Source organism: Hirsutella rhossiliensis (assembly GCF_020360975.1).
Source record: "Hirsutella rhossiliensis strain HR02 chromosome Unknown scaffold00001, whole genome shotgun sequence".
Lineage (NCBI taxonomy): Eukaryota > Fungi > Ascomycota > Sordariomycetes > Hypocreales > Ophiocordycipitaceae > Hirsutella > Hirsutella rhossiliensis.
In genome coordinates, this window is record NW_025408667.1 from 6,724,589 (window position 1) to 6,741,831 (window position 17,243).

Sequence of the window (17,243 nt, forward strand, 5' to 3'; positions counted from 1 at the left end):
GCGCGTCATTCCCTAGGCATGGAAAGCTGGTCCCTGGGGGAGTCCCTGGGGGGGGAATGCAAGCGTCAATCTGTACGTACCGCACACAATAGCACAGGCAAAGAGCAGCATGGCATCCACGAGGTGGGGAAACGCCTTTTGGAGGGAGGCGAAAAGGAACCCGGCTTGCCGCTGGGATGACGACGGCGCAGGGAGCTCGGCCTCCCCCGACCAGCTCCTTGCGCGTATCGTACAGTAGTACTTGCTTGCCCATGACGAGATGAGCGGCTGCTAGGATTGACAGAATGGCCTGGTCGTTGGACGCCGCAAATGGCGCTGCTGGCACCGACCGGCCAAGGACAGTCAAAGGTCATCAACGGTCATTTTCAGCCGTGCCTCTTCCCAAGTACAAAAGTACGTGCGCACGAGAGAGAGTGAAAAGTCGGCTGAACTTTGCGGTACAGTAAGCGATGTCGCTATAGGTGAAAAACGCACTGTGCACAAGTGGGATTGCGTGCCTCGGATTTTCTTCGGCCGTGTCCGTTGCCTCAAGCGGCACACTGTGCCTAGGACAGGCTCTTGCCCCCTGCGAGAGCCAACAAGAGCATTAGCGAAGGGGGCGGGGGGAAGGTGATGACACATCCGAGGTTCTCCGAGTCGGGCACGTCGTTGCCATTGTCAGCGCGTGCGCATGCCGGCCGGCCTCGGTGCATCCCGTGCCCAAGTGCATCTTTGTGTTGGAGGGATGCATTCGGCACTTGACGCGACGACGCGACAGACATGCGTCGATGCCTCGTAATGCCAGCAGCGTTTGTGAAGCGAGTCTTAGTAATGCACATAGGACAGTGTACAGAAACAGTCTTCGTACGGTACGTATTTTACATTCAGTACAGTAACAAAGTCGCAGCCGGAGGCCCCGCCAAAAAGCATCAGGCTGCGCCCTCTTTCTCTCTCTCTTGTTGAGAGTTTGCTGTCTCCAAACTCAAGCTCACCAGCATTGTAATTATGGCAACAGCCACAATCATACGCGCCATGCTTTTTTCTTGCCCTTTTTCTTTTTCCATCCAGCCCTCTATCGCCTGCCCAATGCCATGCACGGTCGCTGCCACGGGGCTCGAGCGGCGCGTCTCGACACTGACGGCGGCCGTCTCTGCCTACAGTACCCGGCACGGAGCCCAATGTCTTTGTTGGTTGCCATTGCCGTCCTCGGACTCGACGACTCGGTTGTCTCTGCAACGGCTCGCGTGCGAGACAAAGGACGGGACGGTGCAGACAGTAATTTGATGGGTCAAAACGTCAATCAATCACGCCGACCCGCGGCTCGTCTCGTCTCGTCTGCCTGGACCTGATTGCTCGACCTGATTGCGCGACATGCCGGCCCGGGCGTGTAACACAGTCGGCGCACTCGTATTCCGCGAAGAAGGAAACAGAGGGCTGAAGGCTCATGCTCTGTAGTGATGAAACGGGGCGGGTCGGGTGGCCATGCGTCCGTCATGCCATCTGTCTGTCTGTTTCTTCTTTTTCACTTCGCCCGCCACGCTGCGGCAGAGGCGGTTTTGTGTGTCTCTTTCTCGCCGCCCATTATGCTGCTTGCTTGGCGTGCTTGGACAAGGATCCAAATGTTGCATGACCCGCTCGCGTGGCATCTCATGCGTGTTCTTCGTCGTTGTCTTGCCGCCCGTCCTTTGCCGCCTGGGTCCCCATTGATGCTTTATCCTGGCGCATGTATTTTTGTTCCATGCTTTCTGCGAAATACGGGGCTCCTTATCATGTCATGTTTCCTCGTGTGGCAAGTTGCCTTTGTTGATGCGTGCGTGTTTGCATGGACGACGACGATGCGCCCGTGTCATGACGGCATCCTAACACGAGCCCGCCGAGTACACATCAAAGTGCAGTAAGCGTGTACGCATGCAAACGCGCATTCCTCGGGCGGACCAGCTGCACGGCACAGCACACGGCATCTCTGCCCGGGAGGAAGAGGGAGGGGAGCAGTCGATGCCGCTGCCCGTCCGCCCGCCTGTCGGATCGCTCCCCTTGCCCTTGGGTGCTGCACTCTCTCCTCGGCTGATTACTTCGTACAGTACAGTACGGATAGCCTTCCTCAGCAAACGACAGACCACCATGGCGGAAAGAGTGAGACATGAAGGCAAACAAAGTTGTTCGTTCGTGCGCCGGTAGCGGCACAGACTATTCGGGTGGTGGCAACTTGCCCTGCGCCCCTTGCACTCACTCTCACCATCTCCCCCCTGGCCTTGTCCCTTGTTCTACTTCAAGAGATCGTCGTCGTCGGTGTGGAGCAAAAAGGAAAGCGTCGTCCCTCTGCTCGTGTCACAGTCTGGTCATGGCTCTCTCTCTGTCGATATCGACCAGCCAACCAACCGTCCTATCTCTTCCAAAGCCAGCAAGAGGGTAGGAGAGAAAACAACCCCCCTTTTGCCCCCGGCTGCTTTCAGTGTCAACCGAAACCACCTAGTCAGACCAGATCCAAAAGGGAGAGGCAAGAGGACGAGATGCTTCTCCTCCTTCTCCGTTTGCCGGCCCGTGCTCGCTCTTCTCTTTGCTTTGTGTCCCCGCCTCTTCTCTCCCTCCCAGATGGTCCCAACGCAAGGGCAACGAACAAACGGGCGGATGGGGCCGACTGCTGCCATTCGACGGCATCTGGCACGGACGCTCGACTCAGCACCAGCGCCCCGTGCCCTCTCCGTGTCTCTCTGACTCTCGTCTGTGCCGCTGCGCTAATGATCGTCCAAGTGTCACAAGTCATCCCCCCTCCCCCAAGCTTAGCGCGGCACTTGTCTCTCTATAACGCGCCCTAGGCTAGCTCTAGAGAACCAGACCGGGCACTTGGCTCGTCGAAACCGTGCCAAAGTATTGCAAGGGGGCCGGCCGCGCCAGGATCGGTGCCGCCCTGGCCCTGCCCGCGCCAAGCGGCGGCATCTCGTCGCGACGGCGCGGGCGGGATCAGATCGGCTACAGAGCTGGTGCCCGGGCTACCATCCTGTGCCCTGCAGAACGGTGAAGAGACCTCTCGCCCTGGCTGGATGAGCGAGTGGTGCCTTGATGCGGACAATGAGCAGGATAAGACAACGGGTTCGGTAGCGCGTCCAGTTCGGTGCTGCAATTTGACGCGCTACAGAGTATGGACGCCGGATTCCTCTCCTCCAGAAATAAGCCGCCGAAACCAAAGTCCTGGTTTGAGGCAGCCAAGGAGGAAGACAAGAATGCTCTGTGCTGGGTTCACTCGCCTCAGACCATGCGCCTCTCTTTTTCACCCAACTGGACGCGTCCGCCTTGCGGCCCGACTAAACAAGTGAGGCCCTTTCTCACGCGTGCGTGCGCGCCATGGAAGGGGGGCGTGAAGGGGGCAAAGACGATCGGCGCTACAGGCTTACCCGGTTCTTCGTATCCCGGAGTAAAATCTGCGAGGGGAGTCGAGATTGCTTGCGGGCGGTCAAGTTGTCTTGGATTTGCTGCGGGAACCGGAGGCCTGGGTAGTCAGGTAATAGTCTGCAGAGCTGTCAAGGCTGTCCCTGCGCGCGGGAAGAGACACCATCGCCTTTCAGCCCTGTAGTCAGCCGCCTGAGCACCAACTCCACGCCGGGAGGCCACCAGTCTTGGTTGATGCCGTAGGCGCAAGGCAGAGGTTACAACTGCGCAGAGGCGCTTGGATTGGAGGGACGGATAGTTATGTTACGGACACGTTTGGGAACGCGCTGCAAGAGCCGCGTGTGCATCTGCTCCGTTACTGTGAGGCGTGGTAGTCGTTGACTCCCAACTGGCCGCCCGCCTTGGGCCGCTGTGCAGCGAGAGCTGAGTCGGGTCAGAAGACAGTTCAGGGCCAGTGAGAGGGGTTAGCGAAGGAATAGGAGCGTCGCCCTGTCCCCGTCTCCCAACGGGCCCCTTCACGTTGTTCCTCAGCACGCTGTCCATAGCAGCACAAGGCGTGGGTGAGTCCCCTGCGTCAGAGTCTCGTCAAGCTGAAATCAAATAGTCGGTCAAGCCTCCCACGGCTTTGAGGCGCCTGCCGTGTCTTGTTCTTGTTTCTATTGACGATGCTCCTCGCTGGGCCGAAATGACCAGATGGCAGGCGAACCCGTGTTTCGTCGAAATCTCCCAGCCGGTTATGGGTCCAAAGTCCTGCAGGGTAGTAACAGTGATGTCAACGGGTTGTTTGACTTCTCTCTGGTGCTCAGCCGAAGAGCCTGGTCATAGGGCATCGGCCAGTTGATAAAGAATGAATAATGGGAATCCTTGACCCTTTTGAATTCACTTGACGATGAAGGAAATGCACTGCCTCCCGACCAGGCCGAGGGGGTTGTCGCACCAAGTCGGTCAAGCTGCTCGAGATAACTCCCAGCAGGCCATGATCATCTTTGTGGTCGACCGCAGTCTGTCTTCGCTTCCCTTCGTATTTCGATCATCATGCTAATTCTGCGGATACAGAGTAGATGGGCTCCCCTACAGCTTTGCAGGCCGGTTTGAAACCAGTCAGTTGAGAAACTACTATCAACCACCCTTTCTGGCGATGACGACCCTTTTATACATTCAGTCCAAAACGTACCCTGAGATATTCCGACGAACTCCTGCGATGAATGCCAATGTATCGCAAGCTCCTCCGGCTCCCCACCAGCCACTTCGCCAGGCCGCAACGGCGTCTGCATCCTCTGTCCAGCCATGTGTGGTGAAAACGACGGCACCCGCAAACAGGACACGGGCTCAAGCAGCCTGAATTCCCCCTTGCCTGAGGCGTATGGAGCCCCTAGAGCGGGTTGGAGTTCCCGCGGTCTGGTCAATACGAGTAGCTCCATGTGAATCTTACCGCGGCACATCTCGATGGTTTTCAAACTCTTTGCAAGATGAATATAAATGTTGGAACGATCCGGCGATTGATTGCCAGTCTTCTTTGACCTCGGTTCTGTTGGATGTGTAAGGGTTAGTTTCTCCAACCCCTGAGCTCTCGGCAAGCCGCATCGACGGAATCTGGAGCTTGATTCTGACACCGGAACCTGTCATGGTCAGTATTACAACGCTTGAATATGGCAAACGAATCAACGCGCTCACCTAGATTTGCTGGCAGTGATGTGTTACCCTGGTGCAATCGAACAAGGCAGGAGCTGCCTTCAAGCTCGTTGGTAAGGGGTAACCGCCGTCCCTTGCAGGGGCTTTGAAAGCCACCATGGTGAGCCTGGCGTTTGAGGCGCTGACACTCGGGCTGGCCTGGCCTGGCGCATGGCAAACAGCAAATGATGCCTCCCTAGGCACTGTCCCGCACATGTCCTTGTCGGATCCCAATGTCTTTGAAATAGCTCATGCGGCTGGCGTGCGTAGATGCTCAAGAAGGTTGTGGGCGCTGCTCTGCTTGAGTAGACCCAAGGGCGGTCAAGGCCGTGCTGGCGACGAATGCGCAGAGTTTGCGAGATGCTCCTACCTAACGTGTTAAGACACAGGAGAGAGCACAAGGCGCGTCGAAGCGAAAGTCTCGGCCCCGGAGCCGCTCGAGATGCGTCTGCTGTTTGGTGAGGAAGCGAGGCGGGCAGTTGCCTTGGACGCCCCCAGACTGCCAATGCAGCCTGGCGATGCCAGTACGGGTCTTCAAGACGATGTCGAGGGCTCGACAGGCATTTGGGACTTGGAGATGCAGACCTTTGGCTGGTCTTCAGTCTCGCTCTGGTCTTGAAGAACATTCGCCTGGCTGGCACGCCTTTCTCCCGAGGACGCCGTTTTCTCTGTCCAACGAGCGGCACCAGCGAAGCATTGGCCTTGCAGCAAGCAGCAAGCAGCAAGCAGCAGACCAGCCCATCTGCCTAGTCGAGTAATGCAGTGAGTGGTGGTAACGTCTCGTGGAGAGCTGGGCCTAGACATCAACATTGACGACGAGCCGTACAAGGCTCTTTCCCCTTTCGTCTGCCTGCCAGCTGTTGCCGGGTCTGCCTCTGCCTCAATCCTCAGGCTGCTCCCCTTTCTTTATCGGTCCCTCGCACGTGTCTGGCGTTATCGGCAGATATTTCAAGCCCTTTCACCCTTTTCTCTATTCCTCCTCTTCACCCTCCCTCTCATCCTCTTCTTCACCCTCTCATCCCCTTCTTCACTCTCTTCCTCTCCATCCACCTCTCTTCCTGTGCTCGTTCACCGCCTCCTGTCTTGCACGTCTTGCCTTCGCGCGCTGCACATACGAGCAACAATCTCTGCACGCACATGCTGTTTCCTCTCACTTCCCGTCAGCCCTAGAAGCAGCATGGCAGGAAGCAAGAACAACGTCCCGGCCAACCTGTGAGTCAACGTTTCTCTTCGTCATCCCAACCTCTTTGCAACCTCTCCTCCAGCTCTCTTGTTCCTGTTCTAGGCAGTCAAGCCATCTCAACAGGACACCTCAGCTAACGTTGACGCAGCGCCAGGAAGTCGGCCGTTCCAACTCGGTATGTCCAGCTTGCAACCCTCATCCACGCCCACGACTTACCCTTGGCAGGTTCCGATGCAAAGTGGGCGGCGAATGGAAGCCGCTGAGCTCCTTTTCCAACAAGCAACAAAGTCTCATCCAGGGTCACGTCGACCGCCAAGCACCAATAAATGCCGCGAACACGGGAATGACATGCCGTGACCATTCTGGGGTGCCTCGCACAGAAATTCGCTGCGAGCTCTGCGCCCTCATAAAGCCGCTGGCCGAATTTAGCCAGAACAGTAGAAAGAGCGGAGACTACGTGAGTAGCCCCAGCTGTGCTTCCGCGATCGATTCGGCTTACTTTGTCTGCAGATTTGCAAGCGTTGCTGCGCTTGGAGTGAGACCCAAGAGCCTGAAGTTACTCCCTCTCCCCTGGAAACGGGTCACATTTCCGTCGAGGAGGACGAAAACGAAGTCTGGGAGAAGAACTACATGGAAAGTGTCGACTTCTTCCCCGACGACATGCCCCAGGTGCGTATATATTGGACGTACCTTGATGATACCTTTCTGTACTGACCGACCCTCGAGGCCCCGATCACGGAACTGTCCTCCCTGGGCATCGAAGGCAAGAAAGTGTTGAGCCAGCTCAAGGCTGCGTCGGTCAGTGGGAGTAGTCGTGCCTCCTCGGTCGTGTCCGTTGGAAGCTCTCTGCCCCCTCATCTCCGCGCTCGGGAGTTACAAGCAGGCTCCTCAGCGAGCAAGGCTGCCTTGGACGACACCGGGGACTCTTCTTCGGCCCTCGGTTCAGCACTCATGTCGATGAGCATGTCGACGGCGACCACCATGCGCGAGGCCGCAGTCAAGGGACGAGCCTCTGAGAACGTCGCCTTCAACGCCTGGGGCCCTGATGGTAAGCACCACAAGGGCGTCAAGTCCCCCACGGTGCCTTCCAGCACCGACGAAGGGTCGGCTGCCAGCCGCGGCCAAGGTCGCGACCTGGGCAAGTCCAGTAACCAGAGCCAGGCGGCCGCCCAGGAAACCCCAAAGTCTCGGGGCAAGGGCAACTGGTACAAGGCCCCACGCCTGTCGCGGGCCGAGCTCCAGGCACAGCCCGCTATTCCGCACGTCTCAGCACGTCACCACGATGCGAACCTGGACCGCCAACTCCGCATGAACTATTGCGAGTCGGAAGACTCGGACTTTTGATTGGCAACATTGCACATGGGAGATGGCGATCGACAGCGACTCGGTTTCCGCAGTCGAGCCACCCGGCGGCTGGTCGTTTGGGCTTTCGTGTTTGATGGCATTTCAAGGCGCATGGTTGCGAGATAGAAGTCTATCGATGCCCAAGGCGTATCAAACACTAGCATGGGCAGAATCGCAGCGATGGAATCAGGGTAATGAGAAAAAGGGCGTAGATACAGAACGGGGAATCTTGCGGTCAGATCACGAGAGAGAAGCAAAGGCGAAACGAAGCAGCAAGTGGTGTGAGAAAATCTCGGTTGGTCTCATATCGCTGTCGACCTGTATAAATCGTAGATGCTCGTAGAGCGCCCTCAGTACATGTAGGGGCTGGGTCGTCCCGTCTTGGAGACGACCGGAGGGAGTCCCTCAGCCAGATGAATTCCATTCGCCATTCGCCTTGTACACGGATCATGCTACACGCCCACTTCCGTGTCCCGAGGCCCATCCCTGTGCTTTTCTGTTGGCGGAGGACGAGAAGAAAAGCTGAGGGAGTCGAGTCCAATGGACGGAGCGGATGAGTGCCTGCCGCGCCCGCCGCTACCCGGGCCAAATCTCGACCCTGTCGTCGATGCAAACATCTTCTCGGCCACTATACCGTGAGCCTATTACCTACACTAATTATGTCTCCCAAGCCGGCGACGGTGGTCGGAGAGAGTGGTGGACGAAAAGGGGGCGAGGGAGAGATGATGAAAGCTTGCCATCCACAAGCATCCATCCCGTGGACAAGAACGCGAGAAAAAAGAGAGACGAAAAAAGGGTAGTCCGACCGGACGTCGTGGCGTGCGTAGAGTGTCCATGGGGCCAGCCCGGCTCGGTCCTCGCTAGTAGTAGAGACGAGAGGCAGGAAGGGCTTGGTGCCGTTGCTGTGTGTGATCTTCGCTTTCATCGCGAGTCTTTTCTTTTTCCTCCTTTTCTCCGTTTCCTTTTCCCTCACAGCCATTACTTCATCCTCGGAGCAGCCGCAAGCGCCGCAAGCGCCGCTCAGAGCTCACGGTCCTGGTTGCTGTCCGACGGCTGCGTCGGGGGCGCGTGGACCACCGCCTCGGCATCGCCGACCTGCCTGCGCTCCGTCACCTCGCGGGGTAGCCGGAGACGCTTGCGCAGGATCAGGGAGGGGAAGGCGGCGCCGGCGGAGTGTAATTGCTATTGGAGAGGCTCCGACGACGACGACAGGCGGTTGAGGTGGAGATAGACGTCCGTGCCGTAGCTGCGCGACGAGTGAGTGGTTTAGCGTGCGTTTCTTGGGAGAGAGTGAGAGAGAGGAGGGGGGGAGGGAGGGAGCTCACCCTTCCATGCTTATCAGCTTCAAGTCGCCGCCAAAGTACCTCGCATAGAGGCGCGAAATCGGCAGGCCGTAGCCGAAGCCGGCCATGGGCGCCTTGAAGTCGCTCTTATCAAAGTCCGGGTCGAGGTTGGGGGTGCGGTCGACAGTGGTGTACATGTAGGTCCAGACGAGGGGGATGGCGCTGCGGGGGATGCCGCCGCCCTCGTCGGATATCTTGATGGTGATGTCCTCCTTGCCCTCTGCGACAATGACCTTTGTGACGGGGAACTCTTGCTTGTCCATGCCGTGGGCCTCGACGACGGCGCGCAGCGAGTTCTTGAGCGTCTCAAAGAGCATGTGCGACAGGTGACCGGGGACGTACATGAAGTCGAGGCCCGGGTTGCAGACGAGCTGGATGCGGGGCGCCTCGAAGAGGCCATAGTGGTCCTCGCAGACGAAGCGGGCGTTTTCAATGGCCTCTTGGGCGAGGTCCTTTACGTTTGTCTTTGTGCAGATGACGCCGACGTAGATGGGGTCGCGGTGGTGGCTCTGGTCCGTCAGGGCAATGTGCTGGCCGATGAGCATACGGATACCTATGCGCGACATGTAGAAGCGGTCGAGGAAGGACTGGATGGTGCCGTTGATTTGCATGCGCTGGCGGCGACGCTTGTACTCGAGGATGCCCTGGGCCATTGTGGTGACGACGCCGTCATGGCGGCGCTTGATCTTGTGAAGCGTCTTGGCGAAGCGCTGGTTGTACATTTGCAGCTCGGCGGGCCAGTCGCCCGTGTCGTCGACGGTGGCAAAGTAGCGCCTCGAGACGGACCTGGCCTTTGTGGTTGCGCCGTTGTTGGCCGAGGAAGGCTGCAGGCCGCCCCAGCCGGAGCCGTCGCCCTCGTCAATGGAGGGGTTGGGGGTGGCCTCTGACAGCTGCTGGAGGATGGGGCGGCCCGAGTTCTTTGCGGGCTTTGTGAGGCGATCGCGTATGTCCTTGCTGAGCTGTGGCCGTGGCAGCTGCGTGATTTCCTGTCGAGGGGGGGAGTGAAGGGGCCCGGATCAGTCTGGTTGCATGTGATGGCGGACCGAGGTTGGATGGATGGCCTTACCTCGAAGGACTGGGCATACCAGTCCTTGACGCGCTGGACCGAGGGCATCTCATTGAGGCCGTCGGGCAGGTCGTCGAGCTCCTTGACGCGGTGGGCCAGGCGGATGGGAAGCTCCTCGGCCAGGAACTGCGAGGCGCGGAAGAGGGTGCCTGCAGCAAGAGGGAGAAGCCGAGGGTCAGCAAGCGAGGGAAGGGTCGGTGCAAGAAGGCGGCACCGCACCGGTCGAGGGCTTGTCGCCAAACTGCACCATCTGGCGCAAGCTCACGCCCGTGGCGGGGAACTTGGCATAGTGCCGGATGGTGTCCATCAGCCTCTCCGACGACTTCCACGACATGTCGGGCGGACGGACGGACGGAGGCCGAGTCTGCGTGTCGCCGGGGGTGTGGCTTGGTGGTTTGGCGTGTCCAAGAGGAGAGAGAGAGCCGGCCGGCGAAGAGGAGGAAGAAAACAAGAGACAAGAAAGGGTATCGGGGGGGGCCAATCGGGGTCGCCGTCGTGGTAGAAAGTGCGAAAGTGCGAGAGTCGGTTCCAAGTCGTCGGAGTTGGCGAGAGACCCGCGGCTTCGGAGGATGGCGGGGCGGGTCTGAGTCAAAGGGCTGCAGCGAATGGGGCCCCGCGCGAAGCTCACAGCTGGCGACGATAGCCGAGGCCCATTTAACGGGAGACTGTGGAGGAGGACCGCAGCGACGACGAGGCAAAAGGACGCAGAGAGTGCAATGGGCCGGGGATGAAGCGGACGAAGGAGAGGGAGAGGCAGCTGGCGAGGGAGAGACGGAAGATGGAGACAGTCCGTGGGGGGGAGGGGTGATGAAGAGGGAAGAAGCAGTAGCGGAAAAGGGCGGCGGTGTGTAATGATGCATCATCACCATGAGGGCGGTAGTTTCTGGCGCACGGTACATGTGCGGCACATGCGGACCCAGACTTGGGGGCGGCTCATGTACTTCATGTCCTTGGACTCTTCAACAGCCAGTCCGCGCGTAGGTACTCTGCCGTACCCCCCCAACGCAGGGTACTCGCCCCAGTCAGTGCCCTACTACCTCTGTAGAAGAGCGGCATCTGAACCAAGACGTCTCCGAGGCAAAAGATGCGGGAGAAAAGAAGTCTTGCTATCATTAGTGCCCCAGGAGCGAAAGGCAAAACCGCCAGCAAAGAGTTGTGAGCACGGACAGGGATGCAAGACTTGGATGCGGTTTGTCGGTTTCATGCATGGGCCTCGGCAGTTGTTCTGCTGTTGGCCATCGCGAATCTTTCTTCAGCAGTCACTTATTATTTGCGGCCGCCAGCCAAGGGGATTTGACCACCAGCCAGCCGTGTTTCGTGGCTCGAGGCGTCCATTCGCTTGATGCTCGCGAACCCTCGGATCATGCATGCCGACGATTGCCTAGCAGAGCATCTACTGTACCTAATTAACTGCCTTACTACTACGGAGCACTACTAACGTACGTACTGCAATCCCTCTCGGCGCGAAAAGAGGGCGGTCAGCTCTTGGCCTGCATTCAGGGTCCGAGGATCGCCTGCAAGCCGCCTGTAACTGAGCCATCGGGCGCTAGACGGCCTCACTATAAATCCTCTTCAATACCGTGCACCGCACCCTCGTCCGGTGCACCCAATCAGCCCCCCTCGTCCCGGCCCATGCTTGTTTTCCACATTTTCCTCCTTGTCACCGCGCATCTCGACCAACAAGGCCCTCGACGCGCGCCCCCAGCGCCCCATCGCGCCATCTCGTCTTTCACAAGGGTCCCTCGAGCGCCGTCCCATCCGTCACGCCGCCCTCTCTCTCGGCCGCCCTGTCGCGAACCCCGCCGCAGCATCTACTACATACATGCGCCGCCCACACCCGCCATCCGTTGATCACGACAGCAACAGAGACATGCGACGTCCAGACCGATGCCAGCTTCCTAGCTAAACACGTTACCCGCTATAAAGCTGCCGGCGCAGATCCGCCCGGCCCCTGAACCGTGGTAAGCTACCCAGGGCGCATGCATAAGGCCATGGTCCGCTAGTCCCGAGCCGGAAGACTTGTCGGTCAACGCACGCCGACCTCAGCTTGCTTGGACTCGCAAAAACCTAAAACCAAGCCCTTTTTTCCCCTTCGTCTCGGCTGTGTGCCATCAAGCCTTGGATGCGACGCTCATCCCCTCGGCGACAGACATCGCATTCCTAGGGGGCCATCATCACGCCGCGCCCGCCATGGTCCAGCCAGGAGGAGCCCGAGGCGACGAGAGGCAGCTCCCAGCCCATCACCGCACCCGCCCCCAGCTCGACGACGACGTGCGGGATCGCCGCAGCGTCCAGAGCTGCAGCAGGAGCCACAGCAGAAACGGCTCCTTCACCCACAGCAAGAGCAGCTACAGCGACAGGGCCGACTCGGCCCACGGCGTCTACGCGCCCTCGCCCCTCGGCTCCAGCCCCAGCCCCAGCCCTGCCTCGAGCCTCGTCTTGACCAACCCGGCGCCGAGCTACCGGCCCCTGAGGCGCCAGCTCTCGCACTCGACCGACGGCGACCATGGCGACAGCCCGGCCTCGTCGCCCACCTCGAGGCACGAGCTCGCCCGCCGCCTCAGCCAGCTCGCCCACCAGCTCTCCTACGGCGATGACGCCGACGAGCCCGCCCTCGGCGCACACTTCGGCAGCCTGCAGCACGCCGTCGCCAGCGGCACCCCGAGCCCGCCCTCGCGCCGCTCCACGAGCCTCGAGATGCCCAGCCGCAGCGATATGGGCTCCATCCTTGGCTCGCCCGTCTCCTCCATGTTCCGCTCGCGCTTCTCCGACCTGTCCGCTTCGCTGCACCGCGAGCGTGAGGCGGAGCGCGAGCACGAGCCGCCGCAAAAGGTGGGCATGACGGTCGACCAGGCCAACAAGGTCATTGCAGAGATGGGCAAGCTCAACGACGAGCTGTCCGCCGTCGTCAGCAACCTCAAGGCTCGCCAGGAAGAGTCGGATGTGAGTTTTTGGTTTTTGGTCCCCTTGGCCTTCATCACGCCTAGTGCTTCACCCCATACTGACACGCGACGTTGCCGCAGCACATCCACGGCCTCCTCGTCGAGCGCGCCGAGCGGGCAGCCCAACGAATCATGTTTCTCCAAAACCGCATCACATATCTGTACGTTCACCCCCCCCTCCTCAACGGATGCGTGGTCCAATCCCCCATCCACCACATCTCCCCGTCAAACCATGGCAGAGAAGCCCCGTTGCTGATCAAGCTCTGTCCTTCAGGGAGCAAGAGCTCGAGGAAAACGACGACGAGCTGCAGCACCTGCGCATCTGCCTCAAGGCCGTCGAGATCCAGATGCCCCCGCACCCCGACCGCGAGCTCCAGCGCTGCATCGCCACCTTCAAGCACGATTACCAGGCGCTCAAGACGAAGCGCGCCGGCCGCGCCGGCCTCGGCAGCTTCGACTCGTCGACGGCCAACTCTCCGACGCGGACGCGATGATGCGTCGTCGACCCCTCCTCCTCTTTCTCCTGTCCCCGCCGCAAAGGACCGAAATGTTGATGAGCGTCTTTTTTTCTTCCGGCCCTTTATATTCTCTAATGCATGGCGCTGCAAACAAGGTTTGGATAACGACGAAACGTCTTGCTTCATGACACATGTTTTGCTTTTCGTTTTGATTCTCGCGCTTTCTACCCTTTCTCTTGCTTTCTTCCGTCTTATACCCTTTCGCCCTTGTTGAACAGAACGAGCAGCAGCAACGTTGGAATTGTAATGAGGCGACGCAGAGTCTGACCACCGCCCGGCATGACTGTTTTCGACGTCTAAGAATAATATAAGCCGGGAAAGGTCTACTCGGGGGATCTGAAGGGCATAGCAGGCAGTCAACAGCTGGCAAAGCCAAGCCAGGCATCGCGAACTGGCAAGAAAGACTATTTGATAAAATCTGTCGCGGGGACTGTGTCCTCCCTCGTCTCTTCTTCTCCGTCCCCGTCCTCTCTCCCCCTTTGCACGATTATGCATTGCGTACATGGTCATGGCGTTGGAGGGCCCGACTCCCCCTTTTTTTTCTCTCTCGTCATTAGAGGCCATGCTCTCGTCGCCGCCCCGTGCCGCAAGTTCAATCTCTCCCCCCTTTCCCGTGTCCTTTCTCTCGTTCGTCCTTTTAAACTCGTACAGGCCAAGGATTAGTACACCCGCCTCGCCTCGCCTCCACGCCGCACCGGCTTGCCGCGCGAGCACGGGATGATGATTACAAACAATAACATAAGAAATGAAAAGAAGGAAAGAAGGACAGAAGGAAAGGCGCTCCTGAAGTGGAAAGTCGAGCCTGAATCAGTCTTTTGGACGCCAATGATGCAAGGTCATTCTGCCCCAATATCCAACATCCAAACTGGACATGGCACGCACACTCAGGCAGGCCACCAAGCTCGGCCACCTCGCCCAAGAGCACGGCTTCAGGCTCGGTGACGCGATGCGCGCTGAGTGCGTCTCGTCGTCGGCGTCTCCCGCAGAATCCCCTCGTATGTCGGCCCGGACTCGCGGCCCTGGAAAAAGGCATAGTTCTCTGCCCGGTTGGCCGACGCCTTAGGGCTTCCCTCACGCGACGACGGAGGTGTCGTCCGCGGCAGCGAGGACGCGTATCCAGATGCCGCGCTGCGATGGCTGTCCCGAGGCTCGACGCGTCGGTTCCCGTCGTACCCAGAATGTCGATGCTTGCTGGGGCGAGGGCTGCCTTCGCGACGGTGGTGGCGGTGGTGGCGGCGTCTCGGAGACGCGTCTCGGCTGTGTCTGGAGGCCTCCTCGACCAAGACCTTGCCCGAAGACCGCGAAGATCGGGAAGATCGGGTCGAGTACTCGTCCCAGTCTCTGGTCCGGGGGTATGGTCCCGAAGACCTCTGAGAGTCAGACGAGTGGCCAGGCGGAACTTCGATGACTTCAATGAATGTCTCCCGGTCATCGCGCGCGGACCCCTGGCCTCTGTCTTCGCGACGGTCTCTGTCACGGGGCCTGGGGCTCAGGCTTCGGGCGAAAAGGTTACGGAAAGCGTCCAGGTACGATGGCGGGCGCGAATTCGACAGGCCCTGGGCATCGTACCAGACCTTGAGGGCATTGCTGACGTACTGGCAAGTTCTCTCATGCGGCCTTGAAGGGAACAGGTGTCTGGAAAGCTGCTTTGGTAGCCTCTCGGGTTTCTCGTTTGGCGCTTCGCTGTCCGCCTCGATGGGAAGGGCCGCCATGATGCCGTCTAGCCGCTTTGCCTCCGCGTCGGGGCTGGCCTGGATGAAGGCAGACATCCAGTTGACGAACCCGTCCGATGTCAGAGCTGGGATGTAGGGCCTGTCTCTGCTCTCGCCCTGTACGAGATGGTACTCGCACCTGAGGTCCTGGTAGAATAACTCGAGGCATCGCATCGGCTTCCGGGAGGAGCAGTCAAAGATGACTGGAATTCGTGTCAGACTCGAATTGCAGCAGCGGGCAAGGTGGTCGTGGGTGAGGAGAATTGGGGAGGAAGCATGCTTACCCTGAAATGGGTAGAGCTCCACGTCAAGTTGGCATCTCTTGTAGAACGTATAGAGCTTTCCCGGCGTGATGACAACGGAGTTTTTTGGCTCGTACTCGGCATTCTACTCTTGTCAGCCTGTTGTCGTCTAGATCAATTGGACACACGACACTGGACGCACAATGTAGTTGGCCAGGCCGCGCAGGACCTGGCGGAGCCTCGTGGTGGGCTCACCGCACCCGGTGAACAGTCGTCCCCATTGGAGGTCTACTACGGACAGCTCTGGAACCGAGTTTGTCTTTGCCGCCGAGTCGGAGCGAGCGAGCACCCGGCTGTTCAGCCTGGGCGGTGGACGTTCCGAGAAATGAACGGTGGGCCGGAGCTTTGGGCTGCTGGGGGCGGACGGGGCAAACGGAGGATTGGATGATTTGGTTTTTTCAAGGGGCGCGTCCTTCAAGCAAGTGGGCGGCCGCATGCTGGTGTTAGACGAGTCCAGTTTTGGAGGTCGCCGGCGAGATGTGTTTGAGCTTGGCCTTTGGCTTGCCATGGACCCGGGGCTGCGCTCCTTTGCTGTGGAGCAGTCCTCGTCCTCGACCGTGGCCTGGAACGGCTTGGACCCGGGAAACCAGTCTGGGGGCTCGCTGAGTTCGGAGCTTGGTGTAGACGGCACGTCACTGGGGGTCGATGGTTCAGACGCATCGGTAGAGTCACAGCTCGAACTGACTGTATGCCGTGTTAGCATGGCGAACCGATTGAGGTGATGAAGCGTGGAAACTTACGCTTGCTTTGCACCAAGCCAACAAGGTCGTCGATCCAGGCCGGGCCCAGGTCACCAAGGTTTGTGCCCCTGACGACGTCTTCGACCTGTTTCTTGGTTGGAGCCACTCCGCCGGAAGCCATGCTGTTGATATGCTAAAGCCTGCCCTGTGTGGACTCTTGAACGAGATGCCAAGTGGACAGAGTTTATCAAGGGCGGGTGTAGGGCAGAGCGGACGATATATACTGGTCAGGCCCCTGCCGGTGCTGGACAATCACAGTTCATGGCCGGGGGCCCCTGGGAGCTGATTCGCCATGATTGCGGAGATGCAGAGACAGCAGCACAGACGGCGGTGTGTTTAGCTCGAGGAAATGGACGATTGGCCCAAGAAGGTCTCATCTCGCAGCCGCCAGGGGGGGCGGTGGCTTGAAGACGGGAATCGAAAGGCCGAGGAGGGCGTAACAAAGCAGGCAGCTGCGAGGCAGACCATACTCAGGAAGCACTGCTTGACGTGGGGTGCCAGAAATGTTCCGACTTCTTGCACTACGCAGCGCTGCACGACATTTTCTCCTCGGCCACATGGCGCACCACATCGGGACGAGCAGTCGTCGCCAAGGACGAGCCATGGCGCCCAAACGCTGCACGACGCTGGATCCGCAGGTACTGTACGGCAGCTGGGGCGACGGCGCATAGACGAACGAGCATGTATCAGCTGTCCCGACCCTTGTTGCGCCGCGATTGGTATTGTGGGCGTCCGCCTCGGTCAAGGCGAAGGGGGAAAGCCGCCGAGGGAGGGAGCCTCGACAGCTCACAGGTTTGCACGACGCCAGCACGCCCGGGCGACGCGCCATCTGTACCGGCGTCCATCCATGCGTCCAGGCCTGTGCCACATTGCAGTTACCGTCTCGCACGCACGCGTGCATGCAGGCGGGCGGGCTGCGGGACGAGCTTCTCTCAGCGCCTTGGAGACATGGCTGTATCTATGGGTGAGCGGGTGGCGAAAACAGCTGAGCTGTACGCACGTACAGACAGAGCTATCCAGTAGAGAGTTCGATGCGCACCAAGACAGCGCATGCCA

General features: G+C 59.4%; 4 protein-coding genes across 4 annotated transcripts; 2 read left to right on the forward strand and 2 right to left on the reverse strand.

Annotated features, from left to right (window-relative positions):
• Nucleotides 1-6,214: 6,214 nt before the first annotated feature.
• HRG_00860 (stc1 domain-containing protein) lies at nucleotides 6,215-7,564 on the forward strand (the record flags this gene model as incomplete). Its single annotated transcript, XM_044859331.1, has 5 exons — nucleotides 6,215-6,249; nucleotides 6,369-6,395; nucleotides 6,446-6,677; nucleotides 6,731-6,889; nucleotides 6,947-7,564. The coding sequence occupies 5 exons, from the start codon at nucleotides 6,215-6,217 to the stop codon at nucleotides 7,562-7,564; spliced, it is 1,071 nt and encodes a 356-aa protein (XP_044725731.1).
• Nucleotides 7,565-8,746: 1,182 nt separating this feature from the next.
• On the reverse strand, nucleotides 8,747-10,307 carry HRG_00861 (mitochondrial branched-chain alpha-ketoacid dehydrogenase kinase; the record flags this gene model as incomplete). Its single annotated transcript, XM_044859332.1, has 4 exons — nucleotides 8,747-8,810; nucleotides 8,890-9,893; nucleotides 9,974-10,122; nucleotides 10,193-10,307. The coding sequence occupies 4 exons, from the start codon at nucleotides 10,305-10,307 to the stop codon at nucleotides 8,747-8,749; spliced, it is 1,332 nt and encodes a 443-aa protein (XP_044725732.1).
• A 1,856-nt stretch (nucleotides 10,308-12,163) lies between these two features.
• HRG_00862 (cytochrome P450) lies at nucleotides 12,164-13,409 on the forward strand (the record flags this gene model as incomplete). Its single annotated transcript, XM_044859333.1, has 3 exons — nucleotides 12,164-12,916; nucleotides 12,997-13,076; nucleotides 13,190-13,409. The coding sequence occupies 3 exons, from the start codon at nucleotides 12,164-12,166 to the stop codon at nucleotides 13,407-13,409; spliced, it is 1,053 nt and encodes a 350-aa protein (XP_044725733.1).
• Nucleotides 13,410-14,362: 953 nt separating this feature from the next.
• Nucleotides 14,363-16,308, reverse strand: HRG_00863 (hydroxyproline-rich glycoprotein DZ-HRGP; the record flags this gene model as incomplete). Its single annotated transcript, XM_044859334.1, has 5 exons — nucleotides 14,363-14,561; nucleotides 14,607-15,348; nucleotides 15,430-15,532; nucleotides 15,590-16,131; nucleotides 16,188-16,308. 5 exons carry the CDS (start codon nucleotides 16,306-16,308, stop codon nucleotides 14,363-14,365), a joined length of 1,707 nt encoding a protein of 568 aa, XP_044725734.1.
• Nucleotides 16,309-17,243: the final 935 nt, after the last annotated feature.